This window comes from Asparagus officinalis, chromosome 5 (genome assembly GCF_001876935.1).
Source record: "Asparagus officinalis chromosome 5, Aspof.V1, whole genome shotgun sequence".
Classification (NCBI taxonomy): domain Eukaryota; kingdom Viridiplantae; phylum Streptophyta; class Magnoliopsida; order Asparagales; family Asparagaceae; genus Asparagus; species Asparagus officinalis.
The window spans coordinates 3,486,001-3,507,953 of record NC_033798.1 but is presented as its reverse complement, the minus strand read 5'-3'; the positions used below and the strand labels follow the sequence as shown (position 1 = coordinate 3,507,953).

The following is a 21,953-nucleotide window of genomic DNA, read 5'->3' as shown; positions in this document are numbered from 1 at the left end:
CCAATCTCCCCAGCCCGACCTTCCTATGAACCCTACAAGCCCCGAGCAACGCCCCCCAAATTGACTCGTCGGCCTCAAATGGCATCGATTCTATCAGCTCATACGCCTCTTCGACTCTCCCCGCTCGCCCTAGGAGATCCACGACGCACCCGTAAACCTCCTTATTTGGTTTAACGTTGTATTCTGTAGTTATTCGGTTGAAGTAGGTCAGGCCTTCGTCGACGAGTCCAGCGTGGCTGCAGGCGCTTAACAGGCCTATAAACACGACGGGATCTGGTTGGATTCCGAAAGAAGTCATTTCTTCGAACAAATCTATCGCTTCTTTGGCGTAGCCATTGCATCCGTAACCTACCATCATCGACGTGTAGGATACTATGTCCTTATGAGACATCTCGTCGAAGATTTTGATCGAGTCGATGATACTTCCGCATTTTGTGTGCATGTTGACAAGTGCATTCGATACCTGTAGATTTTGGGAAAAGCCTCTTCTTATAATGGATGCATGCACTTGCTGGCCACAGTTTAGGAGGGCGAGGCGAGCGCAGGCTGAGACAATGCTGGTGAATGTGAAGCAGTTAGGCTCTAGAGAGTGCAGGCTCATCTCGGACAGCAGAGTTATCGCCTCATGGGACCCACATTGGTCGAGACGAGCGATCATGGTGTTCCAAGTGACAAGATCTCTTTGATGCATTTCCCTGAAATACCGTTTTGCTTCTGATACGCAGTTGCATCTGAAGTACAGGTCGATGATGGCGTTGGACACCGGCAGACTGTGCACGTGCCCCGATTTTGATGAAGAGCAGTGGAGCTGCGTGCCAAGGGTCAGGTCAGCCATGGAAGCGCAGGCATGGATTGCGATGGAGGAAGTGAACGGGTTCGATTCAGCCCCCTCCTGTTTCGACAAAAATCGATCTGATGATAGAATCCAAGAGATCATTCAGTCAGTTTGAGATGTTATTTTACTTCTTATAACCTAGTTACCTGAGTCATCATCCTCTGATACACTCGAATTGCAGCACGTGCATCTCCCCACCGTGCATAAGACGCAATCATAGTCGTCCACGCCACAACATTCCTCTCCTCAATTCCTTCAAACACAGTCATCGCATCCCCAACCCCCTCCCCTCCCATCGCCGCATATGCATCAATAAGCGCATTCTGCACGTGCGCTACCTCATCGAAGCCCAGCTTCACGGTTATCCCATGGGCCGTTCTCGGGCTCACTTCGAGCCCTTTGCAGGCCTTGAGAACGCTCGAGAGCGTGTATGCGTTGGGCTTTACATCATGAGAGAGCATGTTTTTGAACAAGGCCCATGAATTCGTGTATTGGTTATTGGATGTGTAACCCGATATCATCGCGGTCCAGACGACTACGTCTCTTTCCGTCATTTCTTCAAACAGGCGGCGGGCGGCAGATACCGCCCCTGAGTCGCAGCATGATTTGATGAGGTTTGTGCATGAAATTAGAGAGAGGTTTGGATTTGGTTTGGATTTGGCGGGAGAGGATCTGTAATGAACTTTGAAGGGTATTTTTGTCATTTTATGGGCTCGGCTTCATTCCTAATCTGAAGTCCAACTAGGTTCAACTCAATACGTAGAGGGGCTTAAGGGTCAGTATTTGCAAATTATGAACTCCATATTGGGCCGAGCCTTGAAGTTTGAGGGCTTTTTATTGGCAAAACTACCCCCCAAATCATTAGTATTTGAAATTTTGATTTCTAACGAGCTTTGAAGTTTGAAAGGTAGTTTTAGTTTTAGTTTTTCCCAAATTTTTAAAGAATTATTAGCTAATAAAATAGATATCCAAACTATGAACTCAATAGGTAAGTGGTCCGAGCCCAAAATTTTCCGCTAGCTTAACTATAGATTTTTTTTTTCCCTTTTCATTTTTTCCCCTTACTTAATTAGAGAGAATAAACAACGAATCGCACTTAACATTTTGGCCTAAGAATCATTAAGGTCGAAGGATAACAAATTATTTTAACGAAAAAACTTGAATATTAGCTCAATTAGACCCATAAATAAGGCAAAACATTTGTGAAGCCCATGGGCCACTACGTTTGCTAACTAATTTTTTTGGGCTTTCTGTTAGGACAAAGCTCATGTTCTTTCCCCTACTCCCTCCCCCCCTCTTTGGGAATAAAAAATAGTAATTGCGTCAATGATTTTTTTTTCCTTTTTTAAGTGGATAAATCACAAATTCAATATATCAAACTGGTGAGCATTGACAATTATGTTTATCCTCTAATGCTTCTGCTCATTGAGATTACTTTTTGTGATGAATATGTTTTTCGCACGGTCATTTTCTTACCTCTGCGTTAACTACATGACCGGTGACATTTTGAATTCAGGAGTTCTTGATATCATCTCAAAAGACTTCATAACAAATGAAATTCCAAACTTACATAAAACGTCACAAATTGTAATTTTATATTCGATAAGAATTAAACTATTAGGAGTTAAAACACGTGATTGAAAAACTTATAGGAATACGTGTATTTTTGTGGAATAGGAGTCGGCATGAAAAGCAATGGATGCCTACTTTGTAAAGTGGGGAAGACACAGCTCAAAGCTTGTCTTTCCCTTTTCCAACCAATGTGGGGTGCTTTCTCCTAAAGAGCAAGCATAGATGATCACATTTAGGGCACAAAGAGAATAGCATGAACCCTAATCTAAGTTGTGCTCGTCCCCTAAGTTTGATACATTCAGTACCTTTAAAAAAAAATTCGTAGGTGGGTATGATTCCGACATCAAAATCAGAAGTCAATGTCCCTTGATATGAGAGCCTTACTAGTGAAATACTTACGTATAGCAATAATGACAACTAGATTCGAGCAAAATTTTGAAATATATAAAGCTTATAAGTAAGTTCGCTTTAACCCTCACCCTAACAAACACCTAGGGCTGTCTGATGATATGGCCAGACTGACCCCGTCTCCTTTTTTACAATGTGTGGAGAAGTTCAAAAGCAACAATGACATTGTCCTGAATAGATCTCCCTGGGACAAAAGCACTCTGAAAGCATCCGATCAATCCGCCAAGAACTCACTTCCGCCTATTAGCAATGGTTTTCGTGACAATCTTGTAGACCACATTACGTAGACCAATAGGTTTAAAATCTGCCACGGTCTCAGGTGAATCCTTTTTGGGGATGAGAACCACATTGATTTTATTCCAAGACCTGATAGACGAGCCCCCATTTAGAATCTTCAAACATGCAGCCGAAATATCTAGGCAAATAACAGATCACTGGGACTGAAAAAAGGATGCATGGAAGCCATCTGGGCCGGGTGCCTTAGAAGGGCCCATAGATCAAAGAGCACCCCATACCTCATCACCTGTAAAAGGCTTAGAAATGATCCAGAGGTCATCCAGTGAAACATCACCAAGCTCTCAATCAATATCTCGCTTAAACATCACCAAGCTCTCAATCATCAACTACCTATGTTATCCCCCCATCACCATGTTAGGTTATAGATATCCAAAAAAAAAACATTGTGTGGCTCCCATAGATTGCTACAATGTGGGGCAAAGAGAGGTTGTACCTTTGGTGGCATATATCTTTGAATCTTCTAATCATTGGTTGCAAATGGACAAGATTCCATCATAAGTTAATACTTTGAATAGTATGGTAATCGATACATCTCCTTCAAATTTCTTGCTTGTTGGAAATTCTTTCTAAAATTTAAAGGCAATATCTTGTAAGGAAAGAGGACACCATAGCGCCATTAATAGGAAACCATGTTGTTTGACATGTGAAAGTGGTGATTTTTTAGTGCATTTTGAGCTTAATTTGGTGGTGATTTTCTCTTGGCCTTTTCTCTCTTTCGGACCATGTACTATTTTTTCACGCAAAGATGAGAAAGTAGACAACTGACATGGGTGGGAAATTGCTTGAGAGAAGATAAAAATCCAAAAAAATCTAGATTGGATTGACAAAGAATTTAACTCGTATGAACAGATAGAAATCTGAGGCGAGGGTTTATTTGCAAACAACACTTTGGAGTGTTTATTAAAAAATGGATAGGGTCAGGGGTTGGGAGAAGAGGGAGAGGGGGGCAGGGTTTATTTGCAAATTACCTAATGTGAGGGTGTATTTTGCAAAAAAAAGTTATTAACGAGGATTTTTTTTCATTTTCATGAGTGCATTTTCCATCACTTTCGGTATTATGTTAGGAAAGTTTTTGAAGTTCAGCGGGAAAAACAAATTATTGAGGGTTTCGTTGGAGACACCTCAAGTATTGGTTTTATTATTATTACTAATTAACTAGTGGTGAACACTGTGCAAAGCACGTCATATCATTTTCCCCCCGCTACAGTAATCCTGATTTTTAAATGCTGTAGTAATATTTTTTAGATTTTTTAAATTGCTATAGTTCCCGTCTTTGCTACAGTTTTCAAATGCTACAGTATTCCCGTGTGCTACAATAACATTTTTTTAAAAAAAATTGCTACAGTGTTCAGTTTCATGTTTGCTGCACTAATAATGCTACAATGTATGTTACTGTAGTATGAATAGTGAATCTTGGGTTCTCCCATTTGTATAGAGGAGTAGATTAATTACCCAAGAATTGAACTCTTGTTTAACTACCAATTGACCAAAAACTTTGCACACACATGGCTAAGGTCACTCTCAACCTATAGCACATTTTAATTTGATCCAAGCCTAACTCAATCCAGATGCACTCCTAACTAGATTAACATTGGCCATGAGAATAATCTCCATGTAAAGAACTAAGGGAGCAAGGTCACAAACGTACGTACGTGTCTCGTAGTTTTATGTCACACCTTCACCAAATTGTTGGCGCCAATAATTATGCTGCTCCCTAAACAGTTCGTGGCCATGAATAGTTGCTTCAATGCTTGTAGAAAGCATTGGTAGGATTAATACTTCTCTTGGGTAGTTTGTTGAGATTTGAGATCTCACATGAGGAAAGAGGCTTTCATTTTTTTTCACAATCTAAGGCTTTCATTTAACCCTTAGATGTTTTCTCCATGAGTTTTCTTTAAACCATTAAGTTCAATACGTTCTAGTATAAATGAAAAATTAGTGTTTTTTTAATGGTTCGGTTTTTTTGAAGGGAAAAATGAGAGAAAGCTGTCAAAGTGTCAGAACTTTGGCAGCTTTCTTCCAAAATCCCCTCTTTAAGAGACGATTTTGGGAGAAAGCGGCCAAAGTTCTGACACTTTGACAGCTTCCCCCCCTTCGAAAAAACGGAACCAAACGCGTCCTAGTGAGATAAAACTTAGGAGTGTTTCCCCTGATTACGTAACAGGCCGCGATATCGTATCCCCGCGCATCATATCTCGTTGACCTTGAAAGGCTCGGGGTCAGAGACTGGCGTCCGTGTTGACCACCGCCACGTGCTGACCAGCTTGTTCCTGCGAACGCTCACGTGTCCGAGGATCCGTGTCGCCTCCGGGTCTCGCCAGTGGTCCCCCGGCGGCAAACGGATCTATACGACACGTGTCCGTGCAGCAACCATCCAAGAGCCGGTTGGATGCGTTTTTTCGGCCGCGCGCGCGTGCCAGTTCATCACACGTGCAATGCGAAAAAAAAAACCCCGGAAAATCCCCGTCCAAAATTTTTTTCTTCGCAAACTTCGATTTTTTGCGACAATTCAATATCTGAACATGTCGTCAATTAATGGGGTTATTTAATGCTTCAGGAACGTGTAATATAATATATTTTGAAGTCCAATATGGTGTTTTGTGCGCAAAAGCCTCCAGGAGCGATCAGCCGAGGGATTTTCAAATTTACCTTTTTTTTCTTTTTTCACTTTAATATGGTGTTGGTGAGAATTTCTAATATCCTCGTTTTTCCTTTTGTAGTGTGTTATCCTTTCAGTCAGCAGTAGCTTTTCTTGTATATTTTCAGTGTCACTCTTTAGACATGTACGGTTCCTGCTTTTTAGGATGGACGGAACCCGTGCAGAATTGACGACAAGGTCCGTTGCTTACCAACCAACTCTACTCTTAGTTCCTATGATCTTTGGTTCTTTTTGTTAATTTTGTATCTATTAATCTTTTGGCGGCGCGCAATCATAAATATATATAATATATATATAATATATATATATATATATATATATATATATTATATATATATATATATATATATATATATAATATATATATATATATATCTCAATATGAGGAATATGGGTATACTTGAATATGGGTATACTTGGGCGCAAGGATCCTTGGTAGTGATGTGGACACATCTTGTCCATACATCACACCTTGAAGTTGTGAGGCTGCCATCTTCAAGGTGTGATGTATGGACAAGATGTGTCCACATCACTACCAAGGATCCTTGTACCGAAGTATACCATTTTTCTCATATATATATATATATATATATATATATATTATATATATATATATAAGAACCATGGAACCTCTCGCTGTTTTTTTCTTCAAAAAAATTAGAAATTGTTCATGTGTTGCCGCTTTTAGAAAAATAGAGAATATTTTTTTCGAAAGTGGGACCATCGTCAAATTATTAGTTTGATTTAGGATGAGGTGATCAGGTGCTTGGGCAATGGCTTACGTTAGGAGAGGGGAGGTTAATGAGGTTTGAAGAAACATTAGCACTAAAAGCACTTTCACTAATTATTAAATTATTGGGGCATGTCAAAAGATGTTTCCTCCTATTTTGACTATAGTGTTGTTCAAAATTATTTAATTTGGCTAGCTATAGTTTTCGACTGGCTAACACTAAAAGCGAGTGGATGAACAGACCCAAGATTTTGACCACCAAAATTTATTCTGATCTTCACGATTATATATAGACTCATATCTTAATGATAGATATTTTTTTTTACCGCTCTTAACTCCAAAAAAATATACTGTGGGCGTTATTGTGCCATAAACTATATCAACTTTAAATAATTACGTCAAAATTCCATAATGAAAATACAGTACACTACTTTCGCTTGTTTTTTTAGAAAGAAATTTAAATTAATTTCAAGTTTAATCAACTCATAAGAACTTTAAATTAATTAATCAAGATTAAGGAGATGGGCTCAAAGACTTAACCCAAGTCTTCCACAATCTTATTATATGAACTACTAAGTAATCTATTGGAAAAGATTTTTGAACTTGATTCACGCGGTACACAACTTTAGGAGAATACACTGAACTTGATAAGTTGATATGGCATACACTCAAAAACATTGATTAATTATTGCAAGACAAGCCATCACGTGCGCATAATATTTCCAGCTTTTTATTGTTAATTAATTATTAGCTTTTTAGTAATTGGGATACTATTGTTAAGCCATTAATTAACAATGTTATCTATTTCGTGTTGCTCCTTAAACCAGTGACAACATGGTCCAGATTGGGTTCATAATGTATGACCGGTTACAAAAGAACACGGCAGCCGAGGACCACTACGGCCAAATACTTGAATTATTGAATATGAATAGGAAATAGTTTATAAAATTGATTTGTAGATTTTGTGATAAATGATGGTAAATTTTCTTTAACATATGAACAAATAATTGCATATATTAATGTTGTCAAAATTTTTTTGCAACTTTTGTTATGTGCTAATCTAATCTCTTATTTAAGTAGAGCATATATAGTATATAAAAAAATATTAAAATAATTGTGGATATGCAGGCTAAGACACTTGAAAATTTTCCTTTCTAAGTTAGCAAAAGGAAATATCTATGGATGATTCAGTACCAATAATCGATAGAATGCAAATATATATAGCTATTATGTATGTGAAAAATTCCCCAATGATCCAAAATATGGGACCAATATGGAGGACATGTGAGGTGTCGCCCTCTTATTGCATAATGAGCTGGTCATTATTAATGATGACCAGCTCATTATGTAATAAAAAGAGGTCACGTCACCTGTCTCTCATATTAGTCTCATATTTTGGAGCTTGTAGCAAAGCCCATATCAATATTTAGATATTATAAAAAAAATGCGCGCGTTGATAAAAAAAGAATGAAATTATATTGGTTTAAGGTCAATAGATGTGAGGCCAACTATGAACGTGCCTAATATCTAACCTCACTTTTTTAGATATGATGAATGCAGACTCTGATTTGAATTTTTTTTTTCCCTTCAAAAATAGTTCTTTTAGCACATAACGTAGTTTTTCAGATTCCGTTTTGATGCATATATGCATATTTCACTTGCTAAATTTAGAATAAATCGTTCAAATAAAATAATCAGTGGCATACAATTAATAAGTGGAAAGTACATTAATTAATCAGGCCAAACTTTAATCATTTTGCTTATGTTATGCTCTTAAAAATATACACAACTCAAAATATTGAACACACATAATAATTCACAAGTACTTTATTGGAAATCCAAGCACCCAATTTTACAGGAAAGTATTAATCTTACACTTCAACTTTAAAAAAAATGTGATAATAAACACTCAAACTTACATCCTAAAAAAAGAAAAAAAAAAGAAAAAAAAGGGCTAAGAAAAGAAAGAGAATGGAAATGTTAAAACTCCCCATACCTCTCCTTCCTACTTCCTCCACTAATTAAACAAAATAAAACCTTTCCCTTTTTCACTCAATTTTTTTTTTCTTCCCTTTTCTACATTTTCTAAATTCCCACCCATTTTTTTTTTTTATAATTGCTGTTGCTGAATCAACCAGTCATCCTCCATGCTCCACAAATTTTCACAAAAGTCGCCGTTCGACCAGCAGTCGAAGTCCGGTAACCTCCCGGTAGGGTTACCGCAAGAGCTCGTCGTGTCCACCTCGGTCCAGTTACTCCAATACTCGCTATTGTCGAACTGGCCGCAGCTGAACGCCGCCGCCGCCTTTATCCTCACCGGCGGTGACCGTACTCGGAGGGGACAGCTGCGCCTCGCCGGCCCGAGGCCGCGGTCCGGTCACCGCCCACGCAGGCGCGAGGTTCTGGTACTCCGCCGCGCGCCGCCCGAGCCGTTCGCCGCCCGAATTCTTTCGATGCAGCCGCGGCATCCAGAGATACCTCATTACGTCCTTGAACTGCTTGCTGTTGACGTCGCACTTCAGCTGCTTCGCGTGTTTTTGCACTCTAGTCCTCCAGTAGTTCTTTATTTCGTTATCGGTCCTCCCCGGCAGATGTTGCGCGATCTTCGACCATCTGCGAACGAAAGACTTGTATCAGGGGCTGAAAAGTAAAGCGAGGAGGCCCACAATTTTCGTGAGGGGAAATTACCGGTTGCCCCATCGGGAGTGTAGCTCCAGGATAAGGAGCTGTTCTTCGGGGGTAATGTTACCGCGCCGAACGTCCGGCCTTAGGTAGTTGAGCCATCTCAGCCTGCAGCTCTTGCCCGTTCTCTTCAACCCTGTAATTAATTAGCACGTAATTAGCGAAAAACCACACGACTCAAAATGGTAATCAGCACATGATTAACTACGGGCCGTGCCGTTGCATGTTTATCTATAGAGTTTTTCTACAGAGTGCCCATGGGCACTCTATAAGAGAGGAGAGAGATAGAGAGAAGTGAATTGCGCATGAACACTCTATAGAAAAACCCTTATCTATAAGCACGTACCTGCACAACGAGCGAGGGAGTTCCACCGCCCTTCGCCGTGGGTAATTATGTAGTTCTGCAGGACGAGGTCCTCTTCGACCGTCCACGGACGCCCGCCGTAGGTCTGCGTCTTCTTCGGCTGGTGCTAATGCGCGGTGGCGCGCCTCCGACGAACTCCATGGATATAGTTTAATTTCGTACGAAGGAAACGATATATGGAGCACTTAGAGAGAGAAAGCTAGAGAGAGAGAGAGAGGGGGATTGGATGGGTTTGGAGTTATGCGATGAAAAGGGGGTTAGGAGAAGAGTGGGGGGGTTTTTATAGAAGGTGTGGGAAAAGAGACATGTGATGGATAGAAACAAAGCCGCAAATGGGATTAATTGTTAAATTAATTAAATCCTTAAGATAAAGAAAAAAGTGGGGGGGAGGGGGGGTTCTAATTAATATATATTATTAATTAAGCTGGCTATTTTAGCTGAGGACAGCGTGGGAAGGGCTTTGAAGTTTGACTTTTCCACTCGAAAGTGTTACTTCTCTCTTTTGGTCTTTCTGCTGTGTTTTCTTTGGTTTCTATTCTATGTGGTTTTGTCACTCACTTGGACTTCTCTTGCTCTGTCAACTTGGACTTGTTTTAATTATTTATTATACTTGGTTTTATTTTATTTTTTTTGATTCGTTAAATCGGAGCTAATAAGCCGAGTCTTTGAGGATATGCCAGAGCTAGGGATGGTAGGCTTAATTCCATTGAGGAGGTTGACTCAAAATGCCCGACTGATCGACATGCGCATAAAAATGTCAATGGCTTGTTATGAGATTGGTGAAATTTTATTAATTAGTCTTCTCATCCATCTTTGGAGCTAATAAGGCTGTTTGATGCATTTACTATGTCAAGAAAATATAAATTGGATAAAATAAACTCTCACTTATTAATAAGGGTGGTAAATAATACTTTCATTCGTTGCGATTCGGTAGGCAATTTGAACAAGCGGCAGCGCGAGACTGGAAGCACCGTCGACTTGTCACCATCCAAGAAGGTAACATCACCATTACTCCCCTATCCACCGCCTCTCCGCCTCCAGCACCACCAAAAACCACCTTCACATTCCCCTACCATACAACAAACCATTCTCCGCCCTCTTCCATGTTACTATGTCCTCTAAATTAATCAACCCCTTCTCTCTTCTTCTCATATTTTGCGGACCATGCTCCAAGGGCCATACATTCATTCCATCGAAACCCTCCATCCCTCTCAGTCAAAAGGGCATTATCCCGCTTCCTGAAGAAGGTTGGATCAAAGTGGTAAAAAAGAGGAAGTAGCGTAGATCCAACCTCTTCTCGGTTCTCCTCCTTCAATCGAACCTAAAAGGTGCTTTCTTTGTGGAGATAGATCACATATGGCGAGATTCTGCAAACTCAGTGACTTTAGGTGCTTTGCATGTAACAGTATTGGCACAACTTTGTTTGTTGCCCTAGTAAAAAGAATCCACTCCTCCCATCCATCAACCCACCATCCTTAATTTGAACCGCCTCCCTTGTTCATCCAGACTCGGTGATTGAAAATATGGGGACCATTTTGTGCTATGGATTCTTCACCCTTCAAGTGGGAAACCCCACTCTTGAGGAGTTGATTGCTAACCTGAAATTTCACCTTAAAGTGGACGGATGGATTTACGAAATCAGACCGACCTCCCCCACTTCGTACTTCATCCGATTTCTAAATGAGAAACTCTTGATCTTGCATTCTCTAGGGAGTTTTTTGACGTGAGTACCTTTGGAGGTATCTTTGTTCCATGGTCTAAGATGTTAGGGCTCAATCCACTTCCCAAGTTCATCTATGGCTTGGTTGAGATCTCCAACCTCCAAATGCATCTATGGGATACAGAATCCCTGACACAACTTCTATGGGACATTGGCGACGTCATCACAACAACAGATGATGTAATTATCAAAAAGAGAGCAAGAGAATTCCAGGTTATGCTCATCATTCATGATATCTCAGAGATTCCTCGCTCTTTCATATTCCACTATGCTTCTCCTGATTTTGAACTCTTATTAAAAGCAAAGTCTAGCTCAAAGTGGTAGGTAAACCACTCTCAGAGAGTAAAGGAAAATGCCTGGAATAATTCAAGAATTTTGTTCATAAAGAAGGTTCCCCTTATATATATCTCATCAGATGGAGGGATCATGGATAATGCTGATCTCAAGAAGTCCCTGCAGCGTCCCCCGCTAGTGAGGTCCAAGGGTGTCGGAGGCTCTGCCTTACTTCCTGACACCAAGGGCAAAAAGGTAATCTCATAAGTAGCGAGAATGAAGGAAGTTTTCAAAGGCCCCCTCCATGAACCAACTCCTATCTCAGCCACTCATATAGCGGCTCCAAAAGATCTCATAGAGGTTGTATTCAAGGGGGTCCCTATCCGTAGTATTAATGACTCATGGGCACATCTCTCAGAATCTTTTCCTTCTCTACTAGAGGCCCCAACATCTACTCGCAACCCCAATCATCAGACACATACAATCCCCCAGACCATCAGTAGCTCATCTGACTCCATAGATATGATATCCTCATCTGAACCACCCCATGCTTCAAAAAACTAAAGAAGCAATCAAAGAGGAAGCCTACTTGCAAAATGATGGCTCATCTCTGTTTTCGTCAAAAGTTGGTTTTGTTGTCGAATTCATTATATCTTCGGTCGATTATAATAAATTCAAAGAAAACAGCCTTTTTATAAGACTCTTTTACACAACAAAAAGAAAATTACAACTCTTGAGAAAATAAACGCAGGATCGTTGCTTGGATCGCTGCTTGTGTGGGATCTTTGCCTGTGCCGGGAGCGCTTTGACTCGTGGACCACCAAGTCACAGATTCTGATTGAACCGTGAAAGGTTTATGATTCTGACTTCATTTATCGAAGTGAGAAATTGAAACGATATCTTATCGATGTAAGATAGTCGTTCTTATTGAAATCAAGTCAAAGCTCAATTTCAAGGATTGGCCGTAAGATCAACACCTCTGCTCTCTCTCTGCTCTGGATTGCTCTGGATTGCTCAAAATGATCAGCCCCTTTGGAAAAATGGCCTTAGGAGGGTATTTATAACCTCCAAGAACAGTTGGCAGAAAACATGTTCGCGAGACAGCTTTTGCTGTCTCGACGGGCGAGACAGTGTTTGCTGTCTCGACGTTTCCCACGTTCTTGAACAGTTAGTGGCCACGTGTAGGGCAGTTGCAAAGGTAGTTTTGACCATCTGAAAGCTGTCTCACGTGCGAGACAGTAAATTCTGTCTCGCACGGCGAGACAGCAAAGACTGTCTCGCGTGGGCGAGACAGTAAAAGTCTGTCTCGCCCGCGAGACAGTAAAGACTGTCTCGCGCGGCGAGACAGTCAAGTCTGTCTCGCACGGCGAGACAGTCAAGACTTGTGTTTTTTCTGCCTTTTTGGATGATTTCCTCTTGAGCTGTATTTGGATATCTTTCAGCATTTTTTGACGCCTACAGATACCCCCTCCAAAGTATTCCAGACTCAATCTTTTATAGAGGAGTTCTGGGATGCTTTGGATAAGATAGATCTTACTTACGATCCTTTCAATGCTTGGTTGAGTAGATCGTGTAGAGGAACCCGTAGGTGGCTTCAACTTTTGATCTCTTTGTCTCTCAATCTATTCAGTGCTTTGTAGAATAGTTAAGATTCTTCCCGGCATCGCGTTTATCGCTTGTCCATTGTAGAGATCTTGAATTAAAGCTGGAACTTGTACTTGTGAAATCAGCTCTTGTCGTCAAGTTGACACTGCATATACCCGTTTAGGGGTAGTCAGGTTATTCTCAAGAATATTTTAACTGATATTCTCCAGAAACTTCCTGTTGAGGATAGGGAAACAGTTTAGACTCTTATACCTATTTGGAGTATTCAGGTTATTCTTAAGAATATTCTGAGTAATATTCTCCAGAAACTTCCTGTTGAGTGTAGGAAAACAGTTTAGACTCGTGTACCTATTGGAGTATTCAGGTCTCTTTTTTTTGTTGGTAGAGATGAACCCAGAATCGGAGAGGAAGAATTTTATATTCTATCGCCTGGTCTCTTGTTTTTTGGTAGAGATAAACCCGATGATGGAGAGGAAGAATTTTATATTCTATCTCCTGGTCTCTTGTTTGTTGGTAGAGATAAACCCGGAATCGGAGAGGAAGAATTTTATATTCTATCTCCTGGTCTCTTGTTTGTTGGTAGAGATAAACCCGATGATGGAGAGGAAGAATTTTATATTCTATCTCCTGATCTCTTGTTTGTTGGTAGAGATAAACCCGATGATGGAGAGGAAGAATTTTATATTCTATCTCCTGATACAAAGGAAATTTGAAGTGGGATTTCTATTCAGAGAATCTGAATAAGGTTTGATCAATTGAGATTGGAAGCAATCTTAACTTTTATAGTTTTGATTGCACAAATCGAAGCTGGACCTCTCGTTCATGGAAGGAATCGAAAGGGGATTTTGGTTTTGGTCCTAACTGTAGTAAGGTTTGACCAAGTGGGAGTTCTGAGATGATCCTAACTGTTTAAAGGTTTGATCATTCAATTTGTGGACCTCTCGTTCATGGAACGAATCGAGAGGGGATTTTGGCTTTGGTCCTAACTGTTTAAAGGTTTGACCAAATGGGAATTTGAGACGATCCTAACTGTTTAAAGGTTTGATCGTTCAATTTGTGGACCTCTCGTTCATGGAACGAATCGAGAGGGGATTTTGGCTTTGGTCCTAACTGTTTAAAGGTTTGACCAAGATGGGAATTTGAGACGATCCTAACTGTTTAAAGGTTTGATCGTTCAATTTGTGGACCTCTCGTTCATGGAACGAATCGAGAGGGGATTTTGGCTTTGGTCCTAACTGTTTAAAGGTTTGACCAAGATGGGAATTTGAGACGATCCTAACTGTTTAAAGGTTTGATCGTTCAATTTGTGGACCTCTCGTTCATGGAACGAATCGAGAGGGGATTTTGGCTTTGGTCCTAACTGTTTAAAGGTTTGACCAAGATGGGAATTTGAGACGATCCTAACTGTTTAAAGGTTTGATCGTTCAATTTGTGGACCTCTCGTTCATGGAACGAATCGAGAGGGGATTTTGGCTTTGGTCCTAACTGTTTAAAGGTTTGACCAAGATGGGAATTTGAGACGATCCTAACTGTTTAAAGGTTTGATCGTTCAATTTGTGGACCTCTCGTTCATGGAACGAATCGAGAGGGGATTTTGGCTTTGGTCCTAACTGTTTAAAGGTTTGACCAAGATGGGAATTTGAGACGATCCTAACTGTTTAAAGGTTTGATCGTTCAATTTGTGGACCTCTCGTTCATGGAACGGTTTCGAGGCGCGTAATTTTTGAAAGCCCGAAGAAGGTAATTCACTCTCAGAAGGAAACGTTATCGTCTTATGATGATTACGTTATACCTGAGAAATCGTACCAACACACGATAGGTTGCTCTGACTTTCAAACGGACGAGCTGTACTATCGTGCTGGGGGTACGAGCAAAGCAGGAAAGAGAAGTCCTCGAAGGCTAGAAACTCAGTGCCCTTGTTCAAAGCTCATTCGGACGGTACTGTCTGAGTGCAACTACATCAAGGTAGTCCCCAAGAGAATTTCAGTGTCCGAAAGGCTTAGTACCGAAACGCCAAAACTAAGGCATAGGCGTTTCTGGCAAAGAAGAACGGCGGTTGAAGATGGAGAATTTCCGAGGGTCACCACCAACATGACCAGCAGAGGGACATCGGCACGAGATAATCTCGAGTCTAGGGTTCGGACAAGATTGCCTTCGGAAGATGAAGAATCGGATTCCTGCTCTGCTGTCGCATCAGACAATATGGTGTCCAGCGAAGGACAACCCCGTGAGTCATTCATGATAAGCGCAGAACAAGTGGCCAAGATGCTCGAAGAAGCCATGGCTAAACAACAGGAGAGCTTGGCCAAGATGCTTGAAGACGCTTTGGCTAAGCAGAAAGAAAGTTTCAAATTCGAGATGGAGATGGCCATGCAGACTATGAGAGAGATGCATGAGCAACAAATCCAGGCATTGAGGAACCAACAAGGTGAACCAAGTCGTCGTAACCAGAACAATCTGGAAGATGAGGACACAGGTGCAAATGAAACTCATAACGCCAATAACCCTCCTATCAATGCAGGGGGTGGTAACGAGGATGCCAATGAAGATACAAATGAAAACTTGAAGATCAAAAACCTCGAGAGCAATATCAATACGTGGATTTCTGCTCAAGAGGTGAAGAAGACGGGCATTCCTTATCCATACCCACGAGAATTGGAATCAATCCCCTATCCGGCGAAGTTCAGTCTGATTAACTTCACGCCGTTCGATGGGAAGGGTTCCCCCACTCAGCATTTGATTTATTTCAAATCGCACCTGGGTATTATCTCCGGCAATGAGCCTCTGATGGTGCGGTCATTCGTTGGCACTCTTCGCGGAGCCGCCTTCGATTGGTACCGCCGCCTCAAGCCAGGAAGCGTAAATAGCTGGGACGACATGGAGACAAAATTCCTCGCTAACTTCTTCGATGATGACACCGAGATATCCATCGGAACGTTGCTCGACGAGAAACAAAAGGACGGGGAGTTAGTCGACACCTTCGTCAAAAGGTTCCGGAACAAAGCGATGAATTGCCGGGACCCGATCACCGAGGAATTCATCCTCCAGACCTACCACAACAACCTCGCGTTGGACGTGCTGGAAGCAATGAAGAAGGTAATTCGCTCTCAGAAGGAAACGTTATCGTCTGATGATGATTACGTTATACCTGAGAAATTGTGCCAACACACGATAGGTTGCTCTGACTTTCAAACGGACGAGCTGTACTATCATGCTGGGGGTACGAGCAAAGCCAGAAAGAGGAGTCCTCGAAGGCTAGAAACTCAGTGCCCTTGTTCAAAGCTCATTCGGGCGGTACTGTCTCAATGCAACTGCATCAAGGTAGTCCCCGAGAGAATTTCAGTGTTCGAAAGGCTCGGCACCGAAACGCCAAAACCAAGGTATAGGCGTTTCCGGCAAAGAAGAACGGTGGTTAAAGACGGAGAATTTCCGAGGGTCACCGCCAACATGACCAGCAAAGAGACATCGACACAGATTGATCTCAAATCGTTTCTGGAAGCGTCCCGGCGTGTAACCCGTCTGCAGTCCGGAGCCATCGCACGAGGAACTTATGGTAGGGTTCGGACAAGATTGCCTTCGGAAGATGAAGAATCGGATTCCTGCTCTGCTGTCGCATCGGACAATACAGTGTCCAGCGAAGGACAACCCCGCGAGTCATTTATGATAAGCGCGGAAGAAATGGCCAAGATGCTTGAAGACGCTTTGGCTAAACAGAAAGAAAGTTTCAAGTTTGAGATGCAGATGGCCATGCAGACTATGAGAGAGATGCATGAGCAACAAATTCAGGCACTGACGAACCAGCGAGGTGAACCAAGCCGCCGTAACCAGGTTGTTCAGGAAGAGGAGCACACGGATAGGGATGAAGCTCACAATGCCAATAACCCTCCTGTCAATACAGGGGGTGGTAACGAGGATGCCAACGAAGATACAAGTGAAGACTTGAAGATCAAAGATCTCGAGAGCAAAATCAACACATTGATCTCCGCTCAAGAGACGAAGAAAACAGGCATTCCCTGTCCATACCCAAGAGAGTGGGAATCGATCCCCTATCCGGCGAAGTTCAGTCTGATTAACTTCACGCCGTTCGATGGGAAGGGTTCCCCCACTCAGCATTTGATTTATTTCAAATCGCACCTGGGTATTATTTCTGGCAATGAGCCTCTGATGGTGCGGTCATTCGTTGGCACTCTTCGCGGAGCGGCCTTCGATTGGTATCGTCGCCTCAAGCCGGGGAGTATCAGCAGTTGGGATGACATGGAGGATATGTTTCTAACAAACTTCTTCGACGACGATACCGAGATTTCAATTGGCACACTATTTGACGAGAAGCAGAAAAATGGTGAAACAGTTGAAAACTTCGTAAAGAGATTCTGAAACAAAGCAATGAATTGCAGGGATCCGGTCAGTGAAGACTTTATCCTCGAGACTTGTCACAATAATCTTTCATTGGACATCCTCGAAGTGATGGGAACAGCACCGTCTGACACTTGGAAAGACTTGAAGGTGCGCGGTGAACAAGCCGAACGCTTCCTCCGAAGGAAGAAGGCCGAGAGGAACCGACCGATGGTTAATCCGCTCAACTCAAACTTCGCCTCTCGTGGTAAGGGCAAGGCACCTGCAGCTGCTGATGGTGCTAATCAAACGTCACAACAGCAATCCAGGGCAAAACACCTGCAGCTACTGGTGGTGCTAATCAAGCGTCACAACAGCAATCCCGAAGGCAGCAAAAGACTTCGGGTCCGAGACTCCAAAGAGAGTATTCCTTCAAGGACGAAGACGTTCCAGCCATCTTCGAATCCCTCCTTGAAGGTAACAAGATCAAGCTACCACCTATCACAAATCAGGAGGAAGCTGACAACACTACGGACCCAAAGTACTGTGCATACCACAGGAGGGTCGTTCATCCCACCAAGGATTTCTTTGCTCTCAAGAATAGCATTCAGACCTTGGTTGAAGCCGGCGTCATATCGTTCAGATAAGCCAATTGAGAATGGCAAAACTCCGACCGGTATAAGAGTATAAACTGCTTCCTAAAACTCCAAAGAGTATACGAGTATAAACTGTTTCTCAATCCTCCGACCGGTAACCTGGTCATGTAACTGATTATAATGTCGAACCCAGTTTTGCAAGGAAAGCTGGGGGTGGATAATGGGAAGTTCCCGGAAGGATATTACGTGTAGTATTCTTAGGGATAACCTAGTCACTGTAGAAGTGATGAATAAGAAATTCACGTTCAAACTCTGAATGTCGGAATGTTTTCTCTTATTATTGTCAAATTCTCTAACTCTTATGAGTTATTTTTGAGACGAGATTCAAATCCCGTCACTTCTGATCGCTCTCGCAACTGAGATGACGACAGAAGAACAGCATCAAAAACGTCTCGAAGAACTCGAGAGGTTGGATGAAAAGCGCTTGGGAGCTCAACGACAAATTGAGTTTTATCAAGCCCGAATATCCAGGGCTTTTAACAAAAGAGTCCGACAGAGAAGCTTCAAGGAAGGAGATCTGGTCCTCGCTGCTCGCCGACCGATAATCCTCAATTCCAAGAAGAAAGGTAAATTCGAACCCAAATGGGAAGGCCCGTTTGTGATAGACATAGTCTACTCAAACGGCGCATATCGCCTAATTACTCCAGAGGGCGCCAGGCAATTAATGCCAATAAATGGGAAGTTTCTGAAAAATTACTATCCTTAGTACCTTCAGGATAACTCATTTATCGGGAAGTTCCTTGAAGAATATTACACTTAATATTCTAGAGGATAACCCAAAATCATTTTCACCACCAAAATCCCTCACTGATCAATTTCAATTGACAATGAGTCCACCAAAAATGTTTTTCTGGCCCTCTTGATTCTTTCCATGAACAAGAGGTCTTGTTTCGGAGTCTCCTTTCGATAAACGAAAGAACTCCCTTCTTCTTCTCTTTGGGTAAGCCCTCTCATGGCTATAACCGAAGTTGAAGTTTCACTTCGATAAACGAAGAACTCTTTTTTCAGTTTAGATAACCATCCTATAAAAGGCAAGTTTATCTAAATTTTCCAGATTCTCGGAGTGGACACCCCACTTCTAGTTTCTTCTTCGCTGGAAATAGAATATAAAATTCTTCCTTTCCAGAATCAGGGAATAGAATATAAAATTCTTCCTTCCTTGTTTTCGGGTTCGCCTTCACCCTAAAAGAAGACCGGGAAATAGAATATAAAATTCTTCCTTTCCCGCACCAACCTTTTCTAAGAATCTATCAATCTAGGATTCATCCTAGGAAGTTTATCCCGAATCCTAAGCAGGGATAAGTCTGCGCCTAACACGCGCTGCCGGTTTAGTCTTTTTCCGCACAAAAAGACACCAGAGTCTGATTCTGGGGTATTTTATCCTGAAACCTAAGCAAGGATAAGTCTGCGCTTAACCCGCGCTGCCGGTTAGTTCCTAACCGTTAAAAAGAACACTCGTCCGCATATTCAACATTGCGGCAGGTTGTTATTAATAACACCAAAATCCATGCCTTACACGCATGGGGAATTTCATCCTGAATCCTAAGAAAGGATATGCCGACGCCTAACACGCGTCGCCGGTTTAGTCTTTCGCCGTAGAAAAAGACACCAGAATACCAGTCTGGGGTATTTTATCCCGAAACCTAAGTAGGGATAAAGTCAACACCTAACACGTGTTGCCGGGTAGCCTATTCCCGTAACAATGGCGAAGTCTATGTATTCTTTTCACAGGAGAAAAACGAAGTCTACGTATTCAAGATCGTAGCACTAAAAGGGTTAACTCTTTTAGCTTAACGTCACATGCGGAACGGACTTGAACAATCCGTATGCTAGCCCGACTCAAACGGTAGTCGGTAAAGGCTCATCAAATCCGTTGAAGGCTGGGGGTTAGCCAAAAATCCTAAAGTCAACACCTAACACGTGTCGCCGGGTAGCCTATTCCCGTAACAATGGCGAAGTCTATGTATTCGACATCATAGCACGAAGTCTAAGGGAGTTCATTCCCTTAGCACAACGTTACATGCGGAACGGATTCCGATAATCCGCATGCTAGCCCGACTCAAACGGTAGTCGGTAAAGGCTAATCAAACCCGTTGAAGGCTGGGGGTTAGCCAAAAATCCTAAAGTCAACACCTAACACGTGTCGCCGGGTAGCCTATTCCCGTAACAATGGCGAAGTCTATGTATTCGACATCATAGCACGAAGTCTAAGGGAGTTCATTCCCTTAGCACAACGTTACATGCGGAACGGATTCCGACAATCCGCATGCTAGCCCGACTCAAACGGTAGTCGGTAAAGGCTAATCAAACATACGAGTATAAACTGCTTCTTAATACTCCAATAAGGGATACGAGTATAAACTATTCCCTATTTTTGGTTGAGAAGTTCCTGGAGAATATTTTTCATAAATATTCTTAAGGATAACTCAACAACACTACGCCGGATAACGCGCAACCCTAGGTCAACGCCAGTCAACGCGTTGCAATCAAACAGTCAACGTACGACGTTTGAAACCCTAGGGTTAACGCCGGACAACGCGTAACCCTAGGTCAACGCCATTCAACGCGTTGCGATCAAAAAGTCAACGTACGGTGTTCAAAACCCTAAGGTCAACGCCGGACAACGCGCAACCCTAGGTCAACGCCAGTCAACGCGTTGCAATCAAACAGTCAACGTACGGTGTTCAAAACCCTAAGGTCAACGCCGGACAACGCGCAACCCTAGGTCAACGCCAGTCAACGCGTTGCAATCAAACAGCCAATGTACGACGTTCGAAACCCTAGGGTTAACGCCGGACAACGCGTAACCCTAGGTCAACGCCATTCAACGCGTTGCGATCAAAAAGTCAACGTACGACGTTCAAAACCCTAAGGTCAATGCCGGACAACGTGTAACCCTAGGTCAACGCCGATCAATGCGTTGCAACGAAGAAATCAATACTCCGAAAAGTATACGAGTATAAACTGCTTCTTAAAACTCCAATGGGTATACGAGTTTAAACTGTGGTATATGAGTATAAAACTATTCCCTATTTTTGGTTGAGAAGTTCCTGGAGAATATTTTTCATAAATATTCTTAAGGATAACTCAACAACACTACGCCGGACAACGCGTCGCAAATAAAGACTCAACGCCAACATTCGAAGGTCAGTTCTGTGTTCAACCAACAAGCACGAGCTAAAAATCAGAAAATCAGGAATTGACTTCAAGTTCAAATTTCTGACAATGGTCAGACAATAAATGCAGCACCGGAACCCTTACAGACGTTCGACAAAGCACCGAATAGCCTGAAGGATTGAAGGAATCAAGAATAGAAGCCACTCCAAACATCCCGAAGAATGGGACAATCATTTCCAAAGTATTCCAGACTCTTCTATAAAAGAACGAGGCTAAAATACTTTGGAGGGGGTATCTGTAGGCGTATAAAACTGCGTATAGGTCCCTTAACACAGCTCGAAAACACCGATTCGACGAACTGACCATCGGGCGACGTATGCAGACACGATTGTTAGCCCACAACGCCGAAGCCAAGCGATACGCGACGAAGTAGATTAACGAGGCTACGAAGCTAATGAACCGCACGCAAACAACGGAATAAATCCACTCGCGTGCGGAATCAAGCCAAGTGTTCGAAGAGTCAACGAGTCATCAAACCAAAGGCGGACTCGGACGAATCACGATCGAATCAAGATCAGTTTCGGACTCGAACTCAGAAGTGGATTTACTGCCAAATCAGGAATCGGATTTACTGCCAAATCAGGTCAACGATTCAAGTCCGGATAAATCAACCACAGAACCGAATCACGGACTGAACCGAAAA

The 21,953-nt window shown here is 42.3% G+C and overlaps 1 protein-coding gene and 1 pseudogene across 1 annotated transcript; both read right to left on the bottom strand.

Moving 5' to 3' along the window:
* On the bottom strand, positions 2 to 1,621 carry LOC109840048 (putative pentatricopeptide repeat-containing protein At1g56570; the record flags this gene model as incomplete). The annotated part of the gene is made up of 2 exons (XM_020408544.1): positions 982 to 1,621; positions 2 to 892 (listed from the first exon to the last, which is right to left on the bottom strand). Coding segments are annotated over exons 1-2 (1,449 nt in total), but the record flags the coding sequence as incomplete, so codon positions are not given.
* Positions 8,300 to 10,753, bottom strand: LOC109840038 (annotated as a pseudogene).